General features: G+C 29.7%; 1 protein-coding gene across 1 annotated transcript in view; it reads left to right on the plus strand.

Annotated features, from left to right (window-relative positions):
- The window catches only part of LOC117174071 (phosphatidylinositol 4,5-bisphosphate 3-kinase catalytic subunit delta isoform), a 91,635-nt gene extending 73,350 nt beyond the window's left edge, over positions 1–18,285 (plus strand). Inside the window, exons 8-10 of the mRNA XM_033362734.1 lie at positions 8,639–8,953; positions 9,039–9,501; positions 16,577–18,285. Of these exons, the coding sequence (XP_033218625.1) occupies positions 8,639–8,953; positions 9,039–9,501; positions 16,577–16,708 (910 nt within the window). The 3' untranslated portion in view covers positions 16,709–18,285. The remainder of the gene's footprint in view (positions 1–8,638; positions 8,954–9,038; positions 9,502–16,576) is intronic.
- The last annotated feature ends 867 nt before the right edge of the window (positions 18,286–19,152 follow it).

Consider the following 19,152-nt stretch of genomic DNA (forward strand, 5'->3'; position numbering starts at 1 on the left):
ATCTGAAAAATCTCTATCCCATCCACACACTACTCCTTTCCCCTGTCGAGTGAGTCACGCCTACCCCGAAAGGGAAATGGCTTAATGGTATAATAATAATAATAAACTATTTAGATGAAAATTCGTTCTTTCCTTGCTTTAAATTAATTTTTTGAACTGAGAATTTATATATTGTATTTTTGGTTGAAAATTGATCATTTATTCTCTGCTTCTTGCAAAATCTTTCTTAGTTCGAAATTCGTTTCCATTGGTTGAATTCTACTCTTTTTAATTTAAAATTAAAATCTTTTTTGGTTAAAATATGAACTATTTTTAACTTTTTGTAACTATTTTTTATATCGTTGAAAAGTTAATCTTTTTAACTGAAAATTGAACTAATCCAGTTGAATGTTCTTTCATTTTAGTTGAGAATTAATCTCTTTGATTGAAAATTAATTTTAGTCTACTAAAATTTTAACTACTTAATTTTTGGTCGAAAATTCATGTATTTTGTTGTAAATTTGTGTTTTTTGGTAGAAAATTAATGTTGATTGGGAATCAAACTACTTGGTTGAAAGTTGAAATACGTTCTTAAAAAATTCATTTTCCAACTGCAAATTTAGTTATTCCATTTTTTATTAAAAATGTATCGCTTTTATTTTAAAAATCAACTATTTTATTTAAAATTCGTCTTTTCGGAGACATAATTCTATTATTTTCGTACTTAAAATTTACTATTTGATTGAAAATTCTTTTTCTTTTTGTTGAACATTTATTTTATGAAAATTTAAGTTGTCTATTTTTGGTTGAAAATCGATCTTTTCTATTTGAAAATCCGTAATGAATTTTTTCCCAGGATTTGGGTAGGCACCCTGACCGGGAAAAATCGGTAATTGACATTGAATTTTTTTTTTTACTGGGAATTTTACATATTTTTAGAAGAAAAATGTATCCACTTACCTGAAATATGACAACTTAACCGTTTGAATCTTAAAATCGATGATAAAAAACGTTTCAAGTTGATCAACTGTAAATATATATAAATTAATGATCTTTAAAACTGAATAAATTGCAGATCGAGTTTAAAAAATTGAACAATAATTCATTTTATAATATGATTCTGAATCTGTCCGAAACTAAAAAATATACAGTTTTTAACATTAAAAATAGAACTTTTTCAATTCGAAAGGCTTAAAAGTTAAACAAACTTAAATTTTAGTATAACCTATTTTCAGTTGTAAAATAAGTTTTTATTGAAACATTCAGAATTAAACGCTTTCATTCACTTTCAAATCCTATTAAAATATTCTTTCAGTTTAAAATATTCAATGATTAACCCATTTGCTTTGAAATATTTTAATTAAAAATAAGAACAACTTTTTAATATTCAACATTATTTGAATGTTTCTTTAAAATGAGCAATGATAATCAAATATTTAAAACTGAACAATTTTAAGCTACATTTTTTGAAAGAGGATTCCTTGAATTGTTAAACTTTCTTAGTGATAAATTTAAAGTTTGAACGTTACAATTTCAGTTGTTCCATTTTTTAAATATTTAATTTTAAGTGAAAGTGTTGAATTTCTATGTATATATAATATTTGTACAATTATTAATTGATTGATTGATTTATTTATTGTCTCCATTGTATACTTTTACAAGCTTTTACAATTTTTCTGTGTCACCCTCAGTGACAATACCCAACAATTTACATGAATTCCCCTTTCAATTTTACATGGAAAATATTAACATTTAAATTCTAACTGAATACATTAGGCGAATACATTGCAGTTAATTCATTCCCTTACATATTTATGTTCTTGCTTCTACATACTATACCACAAATTGTCCATCTTCCAAACTCATTCTTCCTCTCATTCACTCTATCGCGCTTTCTCTGACCTCCCCCTCTGATACTTCTCTTGCTTTCTTTTTGAACTCTCTGGCAAGTCGGCAGAGGACAGGGTTCGGTTTTCCCTTAAATGTTTCGATGACCAATTCTTCTAACACCCGATCTCTCTTTCCGTCCTTCCATTTATCAACACCGTCAATCCATTTTTTATCCATTTTTCCATCTAGCCCTTAACAAACCCATATGTGCGTCAGGTTTTCTTCTACTTCTCCACAAATTCTACACGTAGTATCCTTGTATCCCTTATTCCCTGCCTTTTCTACGTTCCCGCATCTTAACCTTGCCCACTGCTCCTTTAACTCTGGACTTGTCCCTTTTTCATCCCAATAATTTTCTCTCCCCAAGCTGGTCTTCCATTTTCTGTATCCACTACAGTAATTGGAACTATCTATTTTCATCCAGTCAAACTGTATTTCCTGCTCTATTCTTCTTTCTACTTCCTTGATCATATTATCGTTAATTTCATTGACGCGACTCCCTTCGAATACCCAATCCAGCGTCTCTCCATCCCCTACAATTCTGCATGCTTTCTGTAACCCTTTACCCCATGCCGACGGATTCCCATTCTTGATTCCCCTCATTTCTTCCTTTAGACATATTTTTGACCATCTCTCCTCTCTCATTCCCAAAATTTCTACCATATATTTTGAAGCCCTCATTCTTGCTTCTATCTCTAGGCTTAACCTGCCTGACTCCATTCTCCAAATGTACCCAGAAGTTGTCCTATCTATTCCCATTGCCATCTTGACTAACCGTCCCTGCATTTTCTCCAATTCTTTCCTTCTTTCCCACCCCCAAATTTCTACTCCGTATAGCCCCCCCCCCCCCGCCTTAGCCAGTGTATCCAGTATATACAATCTTTTCCCCAGACTATCGAGACCCGCCCTTTTCATCACCCCCCAAGCTGCGTTCGTGGCTGTTTGCGCTTTTCCAGCCATTTTTCTTATATGAGTTTTATTAGCCCCTCCAGTTGAAAACCAGAATCCCAAATATTTGAAGTTATCGACCACTTCTACTTCTTTTCCCTTAATTGTCCAATGTTCTCTCTTTTTTTTCCTTCCCCCCTTCCTAAAAGTCATTATTTTAGTCTTCTTTACATTTATCTCTAGCTTATTTCTTTTTACATATTTTTCCAAGCTTTCTAATCATTTCAGCTAAACCTTCTGCTGTGTCTGCCACTAATGCCAAATCATCGGCAAATTTTAACCCAAAAATTTTCTCATTTCCCATCACCGTCCCTCCTATATTTCTTCTTTCCCAATCCTCTTCGATGTCATTCACAAAAATGTTGAATAAGGTTGGACTGAGAGGACACCCTTGTCTAACCCCTCTTGTTGTGGAGAAGCTCTCTGTTATTCTCTGACCAGTTATTACCTCATTAACCGTATTCGTGTATATCTCCTCTAACATTCGTAACATTCGGCCTCTAATTCCAATTTTCTTCAGTTTTCCGATGAGAATATTTCTGTCTACTGTATCGAAAGCTTTCTGAAAGTCAACGAAAATCCCATACAGCTTTTTTCCTTCTCCCTTAAGTTTATTATTGATTATAGAATTTAGCACGAATACGTGATCTCTCGTTGACCTTCCTTCCCTAAATCCGGCTTGGCTTTCTCTTATTAATCCCTTCTTTTCCAGCCAAGTCCTCAATCTTCTATCCATGATGGTTGTTAATATTTTATATCCTATATCTAATAGAGAAACTCCTCTATAATTTCCTGTATCCTCTTCTTCCCCTCCCTTATGCATGGGATATATTCTAGCTTTTCCCCACCCATTTCCAACTTTTCCTTCCTTCCAAAACCCATTCAGTATTTCGTGCATCTCTATTAACCAAACTGCCGGTAATCCTTTTATAAACTCGGCCGTCAATCCGTCTTCCCCTGCTGCTTTTCCCCTTTTCAAATTTTTTATCACTTTCGCTAATTCCTCCCTGGAGATATCCTCGTTTAATTCTTCCTCATCCTTATCCCACTTCATTCTTTCTCCCTCCTGCGTTCTTTTTGGCTCCCCTCCCCCTCCCACTTGCGGTTTATCCTTCCCCTCTTCGATCTGTTCCTCGCCCCCTCCTAGTAGTTGCTGAAAATGTTTTTTCCATTTCTTCTTCCCAATTTTCCCTCCCTTTCTCTTCCCTCTCCTTCTCGGTCTAAACTCACCTATTGCTTTCCAGAACTGCCCCATATTCCTACTGTCTCTGCTTTTTTGCCCATTTATTTTCCTTTTCTTCTTTTCTTTTCTTGGCAATAAGCTTCTTTAGGTTCTTACGTTCTTTCCGCCATTCCTCTCTTTCTTTAGGCCTGAATTATTGTTCCCAACTCTGTATTTTTTCGTGATTCCTACCATCTCAGATGCTTTCTTAATGTTTACCTTGAACCTATCCCATCTACTCTCCCATACCTCCCCCTCTAGCTCTTTTCTCTCTTCCCATAAACTTATCAGTTGTTCTTTAAACTCTTCCGCCCTTTCGTCCTCCCATATCTCCATTTCTTTGACATTACCTTCTCCTTCCGCTTCTATTATATAGTCTATCACCGAATTTCCGTCCTCTCCAACGTGCGTCCATTCCCCTTTTTCATCTCCCCTTACTCTCCCATTTAGTACTCTTAATCCTAGTTCTTCACAGAATTTAAATAGCTTTTTACCCTCACTATTTACCGTACTATCCTCGGTCCTCCTCTCTTTACAGTAACTTCTCGCCGGTTCGTTTACATCAAATTCTTCTACTCCTTGTTCAGATCCTATTCTTGCGTTGCAATCCCCTATTATAATTACCCGCTCCCCTTTAGCTTGTAAGTCCCCAACTAATTTTTTTAATTCGTTACAAATTTTTCCACAGCCCTCGTTGTTGTATAATGTTACAATATTATTTCTTATCCCTTTACCCCCTAAAAAATGTCCACTTATATTTAAGCCATATGCCCATTCGTTTATTTCAATTTTCTTACTCATACTCTTTCTTATGCCTACTAATTGACCCCCCTTCGCCCTTCCTTTCTTTTTTATTCTTACCGCCTCCTTAGTCTTCCATACGTAGTCTCTGTCCAGTCCTTCGATGAAGTCTTTTTCTTTTCCTGCCTCTATCCATGTCTCCAAAATTATTATTATGTCAAATTTCACCAAAAAATCCCACACACCTTTCATCTTCCTTCCTCCTGCAATGTTCCACATAACTCCTCTAATGGCTCCTTCGTCTTCCTCGAAAAAACCAAGTTTCTATCTTCTTCTTTTCTTCATTGCACACAAATTCGGTATTTTCTATTCTCCATCGCATGTAGCTTGTAGTAGCTTCTAGCCCCCTATCCCTGGCCTCTCTGATATGACTTTCGATCCAATCCTGAATCTGCTTTTCTCTTTCTGTAAAATCATCTTCCACCTTGATCCTGGTTCCCCTCAATTTATGCTTATTAGCCATAAGGTTCCTCTTATTGTCCCACGTCTTAAGTTTTATTAAAGTTCCTCCTACAATGTCCTTCATTTTCTGTATCAGCATTCTTACTCCTGTGATATCTTCGATGGTGTTGCTGATTTCCTTGTCCAAAAGTTTTCCTCGAGACCTGAAGCCTATCACTATGACCCAGTTCTTTTTTTTTCCTCCTTTCTTCCTTTTCCCAAATCAGCTCCCCATCTCGAAGAAAATCAGGCTTTTGTTTATCCCCGACCCCATCAGTCTTTCTTCTATTTGAAATTTCCCCACTCTGCTCTCCCTCATTATTCCCCTTCTCTTGCCCGACTTGTTTCCCTCTAACTCACACTTTTTCCTTCACTATTGTCCTCACTATTTTTTCTTTCATCACTTCCCAGTGACTTTTCGACCGCACTCTCCACTTTCCTTGTTAGGCTTTCTGAAACATTTGCCAATTCCCTCCATCCCTGTTCTACGATTTGGATTTCTTGTTCCGCCTGTATTAGTTCTAGATTCACTCTTCTCTTGTCCTCCAAATTCTTAAGTCTCTTCTTTAAATCCTCCAGTTCCGGTTTGATCTTTTTTTCCTACCACCTCGCCATTTTCCTTTCTATCATGGCTTCTAAATTCGACTACTCAGCTTCACTTAATTTTTCTTCAGTTCTCTTTTTCTCTCCGCTCTCCTTCGCTATTTCTTCTCCCCTCATATTATTGAATCCACTGCCCTCCTTGTTTTGCTTTTCCGAATCCCCGTCACTCCACTTTTCCCCGTTTTTTTTGTTGGCACTCTGCTTTGTTTCCGCTACTGGTGAGTGAACTAACACATCTCTTTTTTTTAAAGGGTCCTGCTCGTTTGGATTTTCCCCTGTCGTTGGTTTTGGCCCCTTTTGCTTTTCTAGGAACTCCTCCATCATCTTTGCACTATTCTTGTTCACCATCTTAATTGCCAAGTCTTTTTTCTGTCGCCTCCTTGACTTCTTTTTATCCCCTAGATGCGCTTCTTTTTCCTCTTGATCGGGTCCTGCATTTTCATTTCCCTGTTCCCACAGCTCTACATCGCCGTTGTTTTTATTGGCTGCTATTACTCCTGATGTAACATTTTGCGGTTCTGCCATATTCGTTTCAAAAATTTCCCGCGGGCCAACTTCCATTTTGTGTTACGCGGACTGCACTCTGCTGTCCCCTGCTCCCCCCGGCACTTGCTATTTGTCTAAGACAATTTGCTTCCTAACCTCTACAACACACTGGATGCCCGAATACTTCCGAAGACTTTCCAAGCTTTTCACTGCGTTCCCATTTGAGATAACACTCACAAGTATACTTTCCCTCACTGCCTACCAGTAATTTCAGTAACTGATCCTGCCCGATCACAAATTGCTGTTTTTTGCTTAAATTTCACTCCGCTTGTCCCGACACGTGCTCTCCGATACCCGCCCAAACCGGAAGTCTCTACAATTATTAATTTGAAACGACTTAAAATAAAAAACATTAACTTAAAAATATTGATGTACAAAAAACGTTTGAATTTCACAATTCTAATTAAAAAAGAAAGAGATAAAATGTTGGTTTTCGATTTTTTTCGAATGAGAACCTTTTGTTTTTTACATTTTTATTGAATTGCTGGCGGGCAAATTTGGCATTTTTAACATTTTTATTGACTTTGAAACAAGGAAATTTTCTTTTCTTTTTTTTGTTGAATTGAGAGGGACATTTGATATTCTTAAGATTTTTATCGATTTGGAGAGGAGGAAAATTTAGTTTTTAGGACTTAATGAACTGGAAGAATAATGTTTAACATTTTTATTGAGTTGAAAGAAAGGGAATTTTTGTTTTCAATTTTTATAAATTGGAAGAGGCCATTTTTTCTCTTTAACATTTTTATTTAGTTTGAGGAAAAATTTTTTAATTATTAATTATTTTTCTGAATTAAAAGAAGGCAATATTTTCTTTTTAAGATTTTTATTGAGTGAACGGGGGCCAATTTAGTCATTTGTAACATTCAGATGAAAGTTAAGATTTTTTTATTTCAACTTTCTACTGAATTGGACGAGGGACTTGTTTAATTATTTTTAACTAGAAATACTTGAACTTTTCAATTCGTGAAAATTTAAAATTTTGCAGTTTAATGATTAACCTTTAATTTTTAAAGTGAAAAATGTAAAATACTGTCACTTTGAGTGCTTTAATTTTCATTTCAGTTTTGATTAGTTAAAATGAAGAAAAAAAAATGTTAGTCAGCCCCTCGATTTCATTTCACGTTAGTATTATGTAAGATGTAAAGATTTGGAAACACCAAATCAAACCATTCTTCGACCGACAATGCAATAATGTTACAGTTGCTGTTTATATAATGTAACAGTTTAGATAACTATTTATTAAAGAAAAAGATAGGGATAGCATTGAAAATTTGTCTGGTGTTATTTATATTATAAAATGCAAATGTTGTAATAAAGTTTTTATAGGTGAAACTGGGAGGAGATTAAAAATTAGAATTGCCGAACATAAAACAGATTGTACGATTGGGAATTTAAATACAGGCTTGTCACAACACTCTTTGAATTCTAATCACTATTTCGATTTCGAATTCAGCAATATTAAAATATTAGCTACTGAAAAAAGTACTTATCAAAGACGTATTATTGAATCTTTATTCATAAACAAATTTCGAAATATTTCTGTTAATTTACAAAATGAAATTTTAAAAATTAATAAAATTTACCAAAGCATAATTAATTAATGTCATCTTAATTCTATGTCATGTAATTCTATGGAAATTTGGCCAATCATTGTATTCCACTTTATATACTGCCTTTATCTTCATCAATGATTTACCGCCTTATTTATCTCCTAGTCATATGTTCGTCGTATTTTCCAAAACACTTAGAACGATTTCATAATAGTTAATAATGTAGTCTTACTTTTTTTTAAACTTTAATAACGTATGAACTATTTTTAATTATGATACAACAAAAATTGACACGTATTGACTTCGAAATTGGAATGATTTTTATTTCGCTTAAAAATCGTCTTAAACTAAGGTAATATTTTTTAAATATTTTTTTACGCATAAACAATAACATTTTAAAACTATTTATATTTATTTTTATGATGTATAAGCTTATTATAATTATTATTTAGATACTCTGAAAAAGGCACACAGTGATGCCGAAACGTCGTCAAAGTTTTAATTTTTTCTAAAAATAAATGGAGTTGAATTGATAGCTCTCATTTGTTTTTATTTTGCGGTGGCCGTAAGACAGAAGAAATCTTTTTTCTACAATTCATTATCACGTTAGTATTATTATAAAAGCAGATTTCACGTTTTTCTTTCTTTGTGATTTCAGAATCGAAAAATGTAGAGTAATGGACAGTAAAAGACGTCCTCTTTGGCTTGTGTTTGAGAACATTGATCCCTACGGAGACGATATTTACATAATCTTGAAACATGGTGACGATCTGAGACAGGACATGCTGACCTTACAAATGCTGCGAATAATGGACAAACTTTGGAAGAGAGAGGGTCTGGATTTACGCATGAATCCTTATGGTTGCATCTCGACTGAAAATCGAGTGGGTTTGATCGAAGTTGTCCTCAATGCGGAGACAATCGCTAATATACAGAAGGAGAAAGGAATTTTTTCAGCGACTGCTGCCTTCAAGTGAGTCTTTTTCTTTGAGTTCAAATTTTAAAAATGTTTCCAACTTTTCGGCTGCTAATGCGTAAATGTACTTTGAAATTTACAGGAGAGGATCGCTTTTAGCTTGGCTGAAAGACCACAATCACACCGAAACCGAACTGAATAAAGCGATAGAGGAATTTACCCTGAGTTGTGCAGGTTACTGCGTTGCAACTTATGTCCTTGGAATTGCTGATCGGCACTCGGACAATATCATGGTGAAGAAATCAGGCCAATTATTTCACGTGGACTTTGGTCACATTCTGGGACACTTTAAAGAAAAATTCGGATTCCGAAGAGAACGTGTTCCATTTGTATTGACCCATGACTTCGTTCATGTCATCAATAAAGGGCAAGCGAAGAAGGGACAAGCTGTCGAATTTCAACGCTTCCAAAATTATTGCGAGCAAGCTTTTCTGGTTCTGAGACGACACGGAGGACTGATTCTTTCTCTATTCGCGATGATGATCTCCACCGGTCTTCCAGAACTCTCGTCTGAAAAGGATCTCAATTATTTGCGAGATACTCTTGTAAGTAAAAGTATATTACATACTTCTACAAATTTAGCGGGTATATTTTTTTTAATCAAAGAGGGAAATAGCATTGCATTTTATGAAACGGGAATTTTACCAGTTTTATGGAGGGAAAACTGTCCAACTTTTATTTCAAGAGTATTTTAAATAATTATTTTAATTATTAACTTCTGCAATTATGATATCGTTCAGTTTAGAATGCGTAATTTGAAAATCTTTCACTTTAAAAATTTTCCCCTTTAGATTTGTAATTTTTAAGAATATAATTTAATTTAAAGAATTTTAAAATGCAGTTTTAAAGACTTAAACGATTAAATATTAGAAGTGTTTAAAATCGAAGATTTTTGAATAAAAAAATTTTTAGTTGATCAACTGTGAATATAAATTTTACAAATTTGTAGAAGAAAAATCTGTCCACTTTCGATTTCAACCGTTTTTAGATAATTAGTTGAATTGTTATATTTTTCAAATATGCTATTATTTAGCTTGGAATACGTGATTCAACATTTTTTTACATTAAAAATGTTCCATTTAAAATTTTTATTTTTAAGCTTACATTTTTAATTTAAAGAAATTTTAAATGTTTTCTTAAAGAATTGAACAAATAAAAAATAAAAGCCTTTGATGTTGAAAATTTTGGATGAAAAACATTTTTATTTAATGAATAAATTTTTTAAAATTTATCTGTACTTTAAGTAGTAAAAAATGAACAAACACGATTTTACAAAACGATTTTAAACCACTTCCAAATTTAAGAATTTTCATATTTTAATGTTAAAACTTAAACGGTTTCAATTTGAAAGTCTTAGCCATTAAACAAATATGAACATGTGACTAAAAGTTTATAAACTATTTTCAGCTCAAAAATAAGTTAATAATAATATATCCTTAATTAAAGGATTTTATTAAATTTAAAATATTGTCTCAGTCTAAAATATTCCATTTTTAACCCATTCAATTTGAAATTTTTAATTAAAAAAATATTTCTGATGGAATATTTAACAATATTTGAATTTTTATTTAAGACAAATAAATTGAAACCAAATATTTACAAGTAAAGATTCTTTAACTGAATTGTTTGACATAAAAAGCCTGGAATCGTTAAAATTTCGAAGAGCCTTTAAACTTTGAACGTTACAGTTTTAATTGTTGTATTTGAAAAATGCTTAATTTGTAAGTGAAATTTTTAAAAGTGTTGATGTATAATTGACAAATGAACATTTGTAGAAAAAAATTGAGTAATTTTAAGAAATATTTAGGAGTTTTAAAAAGATTAAAAATTATCCTGCAAATTTTAGAAAGTTTTCTTAAAATATTTTTTCTTAAAATATTTACGTTTCAGTCTTTTCAAAACTTCTACATATCACTTAAAATTACTCAAATTTTGCCTACAAATAATAAATATTCCATTGTTGTTTATACATCCAAATTGTAAAGAAATTTTCTAAAATTTGTAGGATTTTCTTAAAATTGTAAAAGAATTCAATTAATTTTGACAGATATTTAGAAGATCTGAAAAAATTTCAAAAATAATTTAAAATATAAAACAACTTCTAGATTTATATTTTTTTATATTGAAAAATGTAAGCACCTTTAATTTTATACGCGTAAATTATTGAGAATTTGAATACAAAATTTTAAAATTAAAGTTTTTAATACCACAAATGAAAAGTTTTTTAGCTTTAGAGTTCCAGTTTTTTAATGCCATGGACCATGAAAATTTTTTGCGAACCGAGAAATAACCGGGAATTTATTTCGTCGATTAAAATGGCCACCCTGAAATAATTTAATGATTTTAAAAATTTAATTGTACCTCAAGATTCAAAAATTGGATAATAATTTATTTTAAAATACAATTCGGAATCAGTTTAAAATTTTAGAATTTGAATACTCTAACTTTGAAAATTAAACTGTTTCAATTGGAAAGTCTTATCAGTTAAACAAATGTAAACGCCAGATTAAAACTTTATAAACTATTTTCAATTATAAAATAAATTCAAAATAATATATTTATAATTAAAGACTTATATTAAATTTCAAATATTACTTCAGTCTAAAATATTCCACTTTTAAATCATTTAAGTTAAAATTTTTCCATTAAGAAAAATAACAATTAATATTTAGAAATATCTGACTTTTCGTTTAAAGTCAGTAATTATAAATTAAATATTCAAAACTAAAAAAAAAAAAAACGGTTAAACATTACAATTTTCAATATTCTATTTTAAAAAATTAATTTCTTCATCAAATTATTGTATTTTGATCTATAAATAACAGTTTAACACCTATTATTCTTAGAAAAAAATCGAGTGAGTTGAAGACATATTTAGAAGTTTTAAACAAATTTAAAATTAATAAAAAATTTGAAATGATTTCAAATAATTCAAACTGATAAATCCGGCAATTCCTACTAAAGTTTTGGTGCAAATAGTCCAGCCTAATTTAAAACCAAACATACATTTTTAACCGAATAGTTGAATTCTCGACCAAAAAATACAAATGTTCAAACAAACTGCATGACTTTTCGGCTCAATTGTTTTTACAATGGACGTGATATCAGTCCAAATTTTATTTTAATTATTTTCAGCTTATATTTTTCTTTCATAAATTTTTCAAACTAAATAGTTGAATTTCTATACTAAAAAAAAAAAGAATTTTTTAATCAAAAATGGAGTAATTGCATTTTAATTGAGGATAATTAATTTTAAATTTAAAGTAATATATTTCCAAGCCAAACAAACGAATTTTCAATAAAGCAGTTGAATTTTCAACATAAGAACATGAATTTTCAACAAACAAGTTTATTTCTAATCAATCCATTGAATTTTCAACGGAATAGTTAAATTTTACTCAAAATAAAAATCCTTATTAGCAAAAAAGAAAGAAGAATTTTCAACCAAAAGAATTAACTTTTACGAAAGTTGTTCAAAACAAATTTTCAACAAAATGCTTGAATCCTCCACTAAAACAGATTAATTTACAACCAAAGAGTTGCATTTTTAACCAAAACACATGAAATTTTTACTGCAAGAGATGAATTTTCAATTAAATAGATGATATTTGATGAAAAGCATACATTTTCAATCAATAGGATCAATTTTGTACCGAAAAGACGAATTTTCAACAAAATACATGAATTTTTAATCAGACAGTTGAATTTTTCACCAAAAAGATAAAATTTCAACAAAGTACATACTATAATAGTAAAATTTTAATTTAAAAATTCAATTTAAAAAAATGCATTCTCAACAAAATACATACATTTTTGACGAAATAGTTTAATTTTCTACCAAATTGTTGAACTTTCAGCCAGAAAAACGAATTTACTTGAAAACATTTGAACTTTAAACAAAAAAGTTCATTTTTTTCAGACAGTTGCATTTTTAACCGAAAAAGATGAAATTTCTACAGATAGAGATGCATTTTTAAACCACAAAGAAGAATTTTGAACAAAATGGTTGCATTCTTGACCAAAAAAAAAATGTTCATTCAAGATAAAAAAATATTTAATGAAATTGTTGCATTTACAAGCCAAAAAGACGAATTTTCATCACAGTAATTGAATTTTCAACCAAGAAGTATAACTTTTGAACAAATTTGTTAAATTTAAACAAAAAAATTCAACTTTGAATCAATTAATACAATTTTTAAGCAAAAAAGTCGAATTCTTAACAAAAATTGAATAGTAGACTCTGCAAATGAAAAGAATGAAATTTAAATATAAAGTGGCGAGATTTTCTGATCGGGTTCTTAGTTCACTTCGCACTTAACTGGAAAATGATCAAAAGAGGGGGATGAGGAAAAGACTGTGAAGCCTGCGATCAATGAATAGGAATTTCCATCATTTTTAGACCAAAAAAAAACATCTTATATAAGAATTAAAGTTAATTTTTTATACTTTAAAAATATTACGTTAGAAAACTGAAAATTTTGCTTAAAAAATTAGTTTTTGCAAAAGAGTTTGACTTCCAACCAGGCAATTTTATTTCCAACCCAAAAGATGAATTGTCAACTAAAATGACAAATGTTTAACTGGAATACTTGAATTTTTAACCGAAAGGAAGAATTTTTAAACAAGAATATTAACTTGCAACGAAAACAAAATTTCCACAGAAAAAAAAAACGATTTTTAACAAAATATGTAGATTTTCAATGTAATAGTTGAATTTTCAATTAGAAAGAATTAATTTCCAACCAAAGTGATCAATTTTTAAATGAAATGATGAATCTTCAACTGAAATAGTTGAATTTTATACCAAAAAGATGAATTTTCAACCATAAAGGGCAATTTTCTACAAAAAAAAGACGAATTTATCACAAATTTTCAAAAATCTAATTTAATTTCTAAATAAAAAAGACTAATTTTCAACCAGAGAGTTAAATTTTCATCCAAAAAAGACACCTTTGGAACCAACAATATAATAGTTAAGTTTTCGGTTAAAAATATAATTTTTAACCAAAAAAAGAACGGATTTTCAGCAGAAAAGTTCAATTTTCCACTTAAATACAATAAAGTTTTAGATAGAAAATTTAATTTTCCACATAGTAGTTATATTTTCAATCAGAAATGAATTTTTAGCAACAAAGTTTAACTTTCAATGAAAAATGTAACGAAATTTTCTATTATAAGTCAGCAATATTTCTTCTTTGAAATACGAATTCAACTCTAAAAACGACTTGAAGCAATTTATTTATTTAAAATTTGGAAAAAGGGATCTTTTAAACTGTGATCAATTTTGACTTGGAACAAGGATTCTTTTAAATTCCCTTCATCTAAATCCGAATGATAATTCTTTTTAAAAAATCCCTTTTCATTAAATAATTCCCTGTTCCAAGTGAAATAATATTTTTTTTACGGAAACTGCTGGTCCTAAAATAAAAAGAATAATTATTTTATAAAATTCCCTGCTCCAAGTTAGGATAAATTAGGAGTAAGCGAATAAAACATGATAAATTCATTTTTTTTTTTTAATTGAAAAAAATTATTGTTTCTGTATGCTTGATATATTGTCAATTCGATTATCAAATTTAAGTCAGTAAAAAAAATTGCAGAGAAAAAAATTGCAAAATGTTTTTCTTATAATGGAACCTAATAAAGCTTCAATAATAAATTATTAATTAGATAATCTGAACAATCTGCGACTGTAGATAAAGTAGAAATCACTTTTCTAAATTGGATAAAATTATTAAAATAATCAAAACTTTAATTTTTCTGCGATCAGAAGTAAATTTCCGGCTTTTAAATTAAATTCCCGGTCATTTCCCGTTTTTCCTTGTCGTAACATTTTTCTAGTATTAAACTTATGTTCAGTCCGAAATGGAAGAATGTACTAAGAAAAATTTCCTTTATTTTTTAAGAGCGTTGAAACCAGGACCCAATCTCAAAATTGAATTGCTTCATTCTACTCCCTGAATACTAAAATTACATATTTTTAGATAATTAGGCTCTATTCCATCTTTGTTTGGAGTGCAAAATTGGCTAATTTGACTCATTTTTGTGTAAAGCTAAATTATCTGTGTAAACTAGTTATATAAAAATGATATAATTTTAGTATTTATGGATCCGTCTGAAAATCCGTCCGTTTTTTTGGTTAAAAATTATATTTTTAACCGAAAATTTAACTCTTTGGTTGAAAATTAGTCTTTTTTATTTAGAAATAAAATTAGCTTTTTGAAAAATTGTGAAAAATTCGTCTTTTTTGTAGAAAATTACCCTTTATGGTTGAAAAGTCATCTTTTTGGTATAAAATTTAACTATTTCAGTTGAAGATTCATCATTTTATCAGTTTGGTTGGAAATTAATTCCTTCAACTGAAAATTTGCATGTCTATTTTTGGTTGAAAATTTATCTTTTCTTGTTCAAAATTCAACAATTTGGATAGAAAATTTGTCTTTTTTAATTGAAAATTCAACTATTACATTGAAAATCTACATGATTGGTTAAAAATCTTTTTTTTTCTGTGGAAATTTTGTTTTCCTTGCAAGTTACTATTCTTGTTTAAAAACTCTTCCTTTCGGTTAAAAATTTAAGTATTCCACTTAAACATTTATTATTTTAGTTGATAACTCATCTTTTGCGTTGGAAATAAAATTGCTTGCTTGAAAGTCAAACTCTTTTGTAAAAACTTTTTTTTTTTTTTTGATTGAGGATTCACTATTTTAATTAAAAATTCATTTCTTTGGTTGAAATATGAGTTATTTTATTGACAACTTATTTTTTCTTTGGATGAAGAGGAATTTTTTTACCGAAAATTGAACTATTTTGCTGAAAATTGTTTTCTTTTTTGGCTGAAAATAATTATTTACTGGAATTGGAAATTTAACAGTTATTTTAGTTGAATGTTCCATAATTTTAGTTAAAAATTAATCTCCTTGATTGAATATTTATTTTTTGACAAAAAATTTAATTATTCAATTAAAGATGCATCATTTTAGTTGAAAATTCATCACTTTGTTTTAAAATGTAACTATTTCTTTGAAAGTTATCAGTTTTTCGTAGAAAGTAAGTTTTTAACTTGAAATTTAATTATTTGAATTTTGGTGAACAATCTATCTTTCTTATTAAAAATTAATTTTTTGTTTAAAATTCAACTATTCCAGTTAAAGATTTATAATTTTAGTTGAAAATTCATCAGTTAGGTTGAAAATTGAACTATTTTCTTGAAATTTCCTTTTTTTCTTATTTTTTCAAAATGAATTTTTCGAACTAAAAGTTTAACTATTCCATTTCTTATTAAAAACCGATATTTTTAGTGCAAAATTTATAAATTTGTTTTAAAATTAATTTATTTTGTAATTTTTTGCTCTACTGTGTTAAAAAATACTTAGAATGAACGTCATGAATTAAAATAAATGTTTGCGTTTAGAGAAAAATGTGAATATGTTACTTTTATTTGACCCGGAAAATTGAAAAATTTGACCGAGAAAAACCGAGATATGATCGGGAATTCGAATTCATCCGCCGATTCGCCACCCTAACTATTAAAAACAAAATTTGTAACATTTTTTTTATCACAAAAGTGAGTCCGAGGCTTGAACTCTTCTGAAAAAATGTTATTTTCAAATTTAATAGGTACTCGAGATGTCAGAAAGTGAGGCACAGAAGCATTTCAGGAGCAAATTCGATGAGGCACTTTGCAATTCGTGGAAGACTTCGCTCAACTGGGCCTCGCACAACATGGCGAAGAACAACAAAACAACCTAAATTCTAAATCGTTCCTCTGCGGTAAGACTGTCTCGTTTTTAATCGCTAGGCAAATTTTAGACGAGAACGACACATTTCTCGAGTATTTCTCAATTTTGACTTATTATTTTGTACTGAAGCGAAAGCTCGCTGCGTGTTTTTCGCAAGACAAACGAGTGAGTCTCTTCAACTCTTTTGTACTTTTTACCGTCGATTCGAAAATGCATCGAGTCGTGTCTAGCATTGTGATAACTTAAAGCAATATGTACTGGCTAGAGCGCGATTTTGCTGCATCTCTTTCCACGGATATACACCTAGAGACTAGAATAGATTTCACAGAAATATGTTCGGCATTTTTCTACTGACGTGAAAAAATTCTATATGAGAATGAGGAAATCGACAAAGGTCGCTGCGAAATTCTTTCGCCCTTATTCGCAAAGCTCAGATGTATTCGTTTCTACGGAAATACGCTTGAATTCGGTGATATGAAAAATATAATGATGAACTTTTGCTAAATTGATGAGAATGTGTAAATATATTCTCGTCTTTTAATAATTCGTATCATTCGGATTCTTGTAAAAAGTATAACGAATACAGCAAAAAATAAAAAAATAAAAAAAACTTACTGTGAACTTCTTCGACTGATAGTGAATGATGTGAAAATGAGGGATAGTAAATTTAGAATGTAAATAAAAATAGAGTAAATCGCCGTATAGAAGAGTCTCTACGAGCACCGATATGATTAGAGTGAATGATTAATAGGAAATGAACCAATCACAAAACAGCACACGACATTTTATAAAAAAGCGTAGCTTGAAAATGCGAAGTCGTTAATTTTGAAAGGAATTCAGTGAAATTTGTGATAATAATAATGATAAAATACAATCGATAGCGGAAAGGGATACAAGGAAGGAAGTCTCTGTTTACTTTTTGTCACTTTTTTTTATTTTTATTTTGGTTCAGTTCTCTTCTTTGCCCAGATAATCGACTTGCTGGGCTTTAAAAACTAGGCAAAGTATTAAGATTTACATTCTATGAAAAGTATTTTTTTAAAGATTAAAGATAGCGCGACTTGTTGGGAAAGCAATGAGGTCGTGGACAGACTTTTCTTTACACTTTCCGCAAGTGTGTAATGGTATAATTATATTTTCTCTTTTTCAAAGTCTGAGCGATTTTGATGATGGGAGAAATTGAGTAGCACAATTTTGGACAAGCGTATACTGAAATGGAAACGCGAGGCGGGCTTTGAAAAGTTTGAAAAATTCGAAAATTTATTTGATCTCGTTATTTTTATATTTTATGAAGTTCTTTTTCTTTTAATTTTTAGTTTTCGCAAAATAGAGGATTTCAGATTTAAATATTAGAATTCGAAGTCTTTAAATTTGGATGCGTTACAAATAAAAGGCTTCCATATTCAATAGCATCGAAACAAAAATATAAAATTAAAAGCAAATTAAACGACTTCAAAATATAGATTCGTGCAATAAGTAGCTTATTGTTTTAAAAAATCTTATTAACATTTAAGCACTTCAATTGAAATTTTCTTCGGGGTGGTCGAATTTTAAAATGCAGTTTTATAGACTTGAAACAATTAGAAATTAAAAGCGTTTGAAAATGAGCACTTTGAATAAAAAACGTTTTAAGTTGTTCAACTATAAATATAAATTAATAATATAATTTTTTAAATCGAAATGTAGAGTATAAAAATTAAAAATTAAAAATCACTGATTTTACAAGATGATTCGAACGCCTTGATAGTTAAAGAAATTTAAACATTCGATTGAGACTTTATAAACTATTTCTAATTTTTAAAATAATTTCGAATAGATAGATTCATTATTAAAAGCTCTCATTAAACAGAAAATCCTATTCAAATATTGTTTCAGTTTGAAACATTCCATTTTTAACCCATTTAATTTGAATTTTTTTATCAGGAAAAAGAAAAATTACTTGATTAATTAATATATAAATCAACTATTCAAAAATCAACAATTTCAAACTGAATTGTTTTTATTTATAAGTGCAAAGATTAGATTTTGATGTATAAATAAAAGTTGAACAATCCTTATTTTAATAAAGATTCGAGAGATATTTAGAAATATTGCAAAGATTCGAACTTAATTTAACACTTTTGAAGAGATTCCAAAATATTTCCGAAATTGCCAAAAAAGAATATGGAAGATTTTAAAGTAATTTTTTTATTTTTCAGGACTTTTGAAACATTTTAGAAAAAATTTGAATAATTTCACAAGATATTTAGAAGTTCTTAAATAATTTAAAATGTGAGAAGATTTCAAAATTTGTTTGAATAAAATGTAGATTTTTGAAGATTTCGAAATAAAATTTTGAAGCTCCTAAAAGATTTTGAAAGGTTTCAAATTGAAACGTTTTGTTGAAGATTTCTTCAAATATTTAAAATGATTTTTTAATTTGAAAAAGTAATTTTAAGAGAATACTTAAAAAGA

The sequence above is a fragment of the Belonocnema kinseyi genome, chromosome 6 (assembly GCF_010883055.1).
Source record: "Belonocnema kinseyi isolate 2016_QV_RU_SX_M_011 chromosome 6, B_treatae_v1, whole genome shotgun sequence".
Classification (NCBI taxonomy): domain Eukaryota; kingdom Metazoa; phylum Arthropoda; class Insecta; order Hymenoptera; family Cynipidae; genus Belonocnema; species Belonocnema kinseyi.